Raw genomic sequence first — 5,053 nt, 5'->3', positions numbered from 1 at the left:
CTGCTGTCTGCACCTCACTGCTTGTGCTGCTGCACGTTCTGACTCGATAGCCCAGAAATTTATCGATTATCAATCGCCAATGGCTCTGCAGTGCCTGCAGGCATTGCACACCCCGGGGTGATCCGTTCAGCAGCAGCGCTGAGATGTTACACAGCGGATTTCTCCTCTTTTTATTCCACGTATAAATTGTCTCCCATAACTAACACGGAGATTTCGTACCAGCCTCACCCTCCCCTCGCTGCAGCGCGGCTTTTGGTACAGGAGGAGCCAACCAAATGCAGGATGCGCTCCTTTCATCTGCGCGCCCCAAGCGCCGAACCCCTCAAATTCTCAGAAATGAGCCCAATTCTGCCAGGGGGGAGGCTCCTGGCCCCTGCCCGCTCTGAAACAACGACTGCGCATCCTTGGTCTCCATCCTGGAGCCCTGTTTGTAGTGATCGGTGGTTGTTTCCCTCCTTTCCAGCCTGCTGTCCCTGTCAGTGAATGACTTGGTGCTCAGCAAGCTGACCACAACCATGCCCAGCATGGTAAGCCTGTGGATTGCCCTCCTTTCATAGCCAAAACACCGAAACATCAGGAACAGCGCGTTACAAGGTCACAGCGAGCAGCACCGTCTCCGCGTGGCTTTCCCAGCACTGCTTGGCAGAGATGCCCGAGCATTTTCTGGCATCGGATCCACATCATGGAAAATGAAACAGCCCCAGTTTGCTGCTTTCAGTGCCCCTAGATATCCTAGATTTGACAGCTCAGCTCATCTAGCTGTTCCTGCTCCGGCAGGGGGATTGGACTGGATGATCTTTTGAGGTCCCTTCCAATCCCTAACGGTCTGGGATTCTGTGATTCTGTGATTAGATTTGGTGCTGCCAGCCTGGTCAATAACGTAGATACCCATGGCCAGCCCGGCTGCTGTTGGTGCATTTCTGCCTGCAGGGTGATGCCAAAATATTCCCAGGTCGCAGCCCCGGGGATGCTCCGCTGTCCCCAGCCCTTTGCAATGTCCCTGTGCCCCATGGTGCCATGTCCCTGGGGATGTGGGTGGGAAGGGGGTGCTCTGAGCGGGCTGGGGAGGGGTCCCTGCAGGGGGGTCAAGCCCTCACATCTCTGCTTTGCGTTGCAGCTGTGCCCGATTCTCGATATCATCCTCAGCGTCGTGAACATCCGGCTGCTGGACACGGTCAACGGTGGGTTCCTGGAGGAGGAGGAGGTGTCACATCCCCACGGTCCCCGTGGTCCTTGTGGTCCCCATGGTTCCTCTCCCACCTCTGGGCCGTGGGTGCATTTGGGGGGGGCTGTGGGGCTGTTTCTGAGCCTTGCACCCACACCCAAACGGTCCAAGAGCTGCTCACGCCTTGGTCCTCCTCACACCGCTTGTATCCATCACCCTTGGATTTAGCTTGTGGGCTTTAATGCTCTTCATGGGCTCTGTTCTAAAGGCAGATCCCACAGAGCAGAATTTGGGGATGTTTTGCCCGCTTTGAGTAGCAGCGAGCGGGTCTGGCTGTGGGGTCAGGGCAGGAGCTGGTGTTGCTGTGTGTTCCCCAACGTTGTGACGATGGTTTTTCTCTGTGAAGCGGTGATCCCGGTCGGTACAGCAGGAACCATTCACTACCAGCTGGCCAGCCTGCCCTTCGCCTCCAGCCTGTTCCTCAGGCTGGATTTAGACGTAAGTTGTCTTCTTCCAGCGCAACCACGTGTGGGAGCTGGGCTAATGGCTGTTCTGGAAACCCTGGCTAAATACTGAGATCCTTATCCAAATCCCCACTGTGTGTGCTTTTCTTCAAGTTCTTTCTTCCTCTATTTGCAAATTTACACCGAGACCTGTGAGCCCGTTGTTGGTCACTGCCGGGGTGAGCAGTTCCCATCCTCTCCTCTCCCTGCCTGCAATGGGTGTTGGTTACAGCTCTGTGCTTTCTCTCCTCAGTCTCTGCGCTGTGTAAATGCTAAACCAAGCTGAGGGGTTATTTTTTTTTTACTGCAAGTGGGTGGTCTCGATGCGACTTTATGGTGGGGTCTGAGGGTGGCTCATGCCTGGCTGGGCTGGGACCACTGGGCTGACTGGGACCACTGGTCTGGCAGCACTTTCACTGCTCATTTGCTTTTGGGGTGAAATCCCAAGGAGGAAATGCAGCAGCGAGCTGCGATTTGGGCAAAGTGTGTTAACTGCTCTGGCCTTTCTCAGCCCCTTTCCTCTATTAAATAAATACAGAGATAATTGCTCTGGGTCCAAGCAGCTGCGAAGGGCAGGTTCAGCGTCCATGTCCCCTCTGTTTGCAGGGGGTGGTGAAGCAGGTGGGAGGCACCGTCATCCCCCACGACTCGTCCCCCTCCGATATGCCTCCGCTGCTGAACAACCTGCTGGTCCTGGTGCTGCGCCCATCCTTCCTGAGCGCGATCCTGTCCCTGATACTGCAGATCCAGCCACTGACCCTCACCTGCACGCCCGAAGCCGTGAGTGTGGCAGCCCCTGTGTGCGGGCCAGGGGAGGTGACAAGGGACAGTGTCTGGACCACAGCTCTGCTCGGGGCGCAGGCTGCGTGTGGTGTTCAGCCACCCAGAAAAGCAGTTTTGTAAATGCAGTGTGATTCTCCAGGCGTGTGCATTTTCTGTACCTCTGATACGATAAATATGAGGGGTCTGCACACTGGAAAATGCTGAAAGCCTTGGGGTTGCATCTCCAGCCACTGCTGGTTGCTCTCCCATGACTGGGCATTGCCCAGGGGCAATGGTGATGGCCGAGGGCTACCATGCCATGGATCCGCTGTGACTGAGCTGCCCAGGGCTTCACTTGAGACAGGGAGCAAGGGTTCAGGTGCTGGCTGGGAATAGGGACATGAGTGGGAGCAGGGTGGCCCCAGCGGGACGGGCATTGCCGAAATCAGCGCTCAGCAGGGCTGTCCATGCTCTGGTTCTGACAGTTCTCCGGTGCCAGCTCCCTGGAGGAAGCCATCACCGCCCTCATCCCTGCGGAGGTGAGCGACTGCTGCTGACCAGGGTTTGTGTAAACCTCACTGGGGCTGTCCTGGAGGGGCTCCTGGATGTGTCAGGGTGCTGCTGCCAAATGTCTGCTGTCTCCTGCTCCCCTCCCTTGCACCATGGCCAAGCCGTGCCGGTGTGGCTCAAGGCTGCCATGCTGGGAGCGGGCAAAGGGACGGATGTTGGTGCCCAGCTCCTGTGGTGCCCGCTCTCCTCTGCCATTGGCTGCAGGAGCCCTCTCCTGCCCCCCAAGCAGGGGAGCGTCCTTGCTTGCAGCCGTTGCCCAAAATTGCTGATAAATGTCTGGCACCTCCCGTTCCCTGGCGCCACGGGCACCCTCGTATGGCCACAGCCCCCTTCGTGCCCGCTATTGCTTCCTCAGCCCCTTATTGCCTGCAGCCAGTGCTGACCCCTTCTGCCAGCCCTATTTCTCCGTAAATTTGACTTGTCCAAAAATTGCTTGTGACCTTAGGGGAGGCCCTGGGGGAGGCCCTGCAGAGCCGTGGGGCTGAGGGTCCACCAGAGGCCTGCCTGGCCCCTGCCTGGCCAGCACACGGGGTGCTCCCTCCACGTGTCCCCAATTCCCACAGTGCTCAGCCTGCGGAGGGCCCGGTCCCCTCAGCATTAAGCTGACGCTGGCGGGGAACCCGCTGATCCTCTTGGAAGACAACAAAGCCACCATCAAGGTTTCGGTGCTGATCCGGGTGTTCGTGAAGCGCGCGGGCGGGCCCAGCCTCACCCTCCTGCTCCTGAAGGCCGTAAGTGCGGGGGACGGGGGACCTTGACCCGGCGAAACGGGGGACAGAGGCATCCCCACGGGCTCATCCTCTCCCCTCTGCTCGCAGGACGTCAGCCTGGACACCGTGCTGTCGCTGGCTGGGGGCCGCCTGATGCTGGGGGTGTCCCTGGGCAGGTAGGGTGTCCCTACAGCGGGTGGTCAGGTTCAGCCCCACAGCTCAGGGCATGGGGTCGGTTTTTGGGGAAGCAGTGGCCAGAAGAGAGCAGGACAGCGGAGGGAGTGGGGTGCAGTTGTCTGGGGACACCTCAAGTGCCATAACAAGCGTCCCTCGGTGATGTGGAGCTGGGGATGTGCTCTGCGGTGTCGCATTAGCAGGGGGGCTGCTACCTTGAAATGGGTTTCAGTGCCTGTAAAACACATTTAACTTCCCGAATTTGAGCATTTCACGCCTGGCTGAGGACATCGCTGACGTTCAGGGGATGTTACAGCAGCGGGAAAGTTTTAGGAGATGGGAGGGAAAAATGTGTGTCGCTTTTATAACATGGAGAATTGAGGAAAGCTGAGTAATTGTGGGGATGTCAGCTTGCCTTTGATCCCGGGCAGCCCTTTGAAATGTCGCGTGTTGGACATGAGTGATAACGGGGCGAGGGCAGGGGCTGTCGTTAATGCCAGTCAGGGTACGATTACAGATGGGGGAGCGATCCTTGCGGCGTGAGGCCGGAGGATTTCGAGCTATTTAACTTGTCAGGGAGCTGCATTTAGAAGCAGAATTGGCCTGGTTTGTAGGGGATAGAAATGCACCAAAGGGCTTTTAAATCAATAGGCAAAGGTGTAACGGGGTTCGGCAGCAACAGCAGCCACAGAGAGGAACCCAATGTGGAAATAAAGCACAGGTTCAAGGCATGGAGATGGCTGTGTGGCTGCGATGGCCGATGAGGGGCTGTGGATGCTCCAGAGCTCAGAGATTGCATCCAGACTGGGCTGTCACGACAGGACCTGCTCCGAGGGGTGCAGGGCTGTCACAACAGGGCTGTCAGTGTCACGACAGGCCCTGCGAGCCCTGGCCGGCGCCTCGCCGTCTGACGTGGTTTCCTTCCCTCCCCACAGAATTTCCCTCTCCCTGGAGTCCTCCGAGGTTGGCGTCAGCAACGTGAGTTCTGTCCCCGGGCGTGGGGGCGAGGGAGGGAGGGGGGCACCGGCCAGGCCGTGCGGTGCCGAAACACGTCCTGGCTGTGGCGGTGACATCCGCGGAGGGGTGAGCTGCTGGGGGCTCTGCTTTGTGGGCCGCAGTGATTCTGCTTTTGCTGTGTTTTGTTTTATTTTATTTTATTTTATTTTGTT

General features: G+C 58.0%; 1 protein-coding gene across 1 annotated transcript in view; it reads left to right on the top strand.

The window, feature by feature from the left end:
- Positions 1-4,967, top strand: part of LOC104541152 (BPI fold-containing family B member 4-like) — a gene marked incomplete at its 3' end in the record, with an annotated part of 7,641 nt that extends 2,674 nt beyond the window's left edge. The window contains exons 5-12 of the mRNA XM_010185135.1: positions 464-527; positions 1,118-1,181; positions 1,572-1,663; positions 2,275-2,448; positions 2,916-2,969; positions 3,564-3,731; positions 3,819-3,886; positions 4,820-4,967. Coding sequence (XP_010183437.1) covers positions 464-527; positions 1,118-1,181; positions 1,572-1,663; positions 2,275-2,448; positions 2,916-2,969; positions 3,564-3,731; positions 3,819-3,886; positions 4,820-4,967 — 832 coding nt within the window. The remainder of the gene's footprint in view (positions 1-463; positions 528-1,117; positions 1,182-1,571; positions 1,664-2,274; positions 2,449-2,915; positions 2,970-3,563; positions 3,732-3,818; positions 3,887-4,819) is intronic.
- Between the last annotated feature and the right edge of the window lie 86 nt (positions 4,968-5,053).

Source organism: Mesitornis unicolor, unplaced genomic scaffold (assembly GCF_000695765.1).
Source record: "Mesitornis unicolor isolate BGI_N332 unplaced genomic scaffold, ASM69576v1 scaffold8420, whole genome shotgun sequence".
Taxonomy (NCBI): Eukaryota; Metazoa; Chordata; class Aves; order Mesitornithiformes; family Mesitornithidae; genus Mesitornis; species Mesitornis unicolor.
Note: the sequence above shows the minus strand (reverse complement) of the source record. Positions and strands in the feature narration are given on the sequence as shown.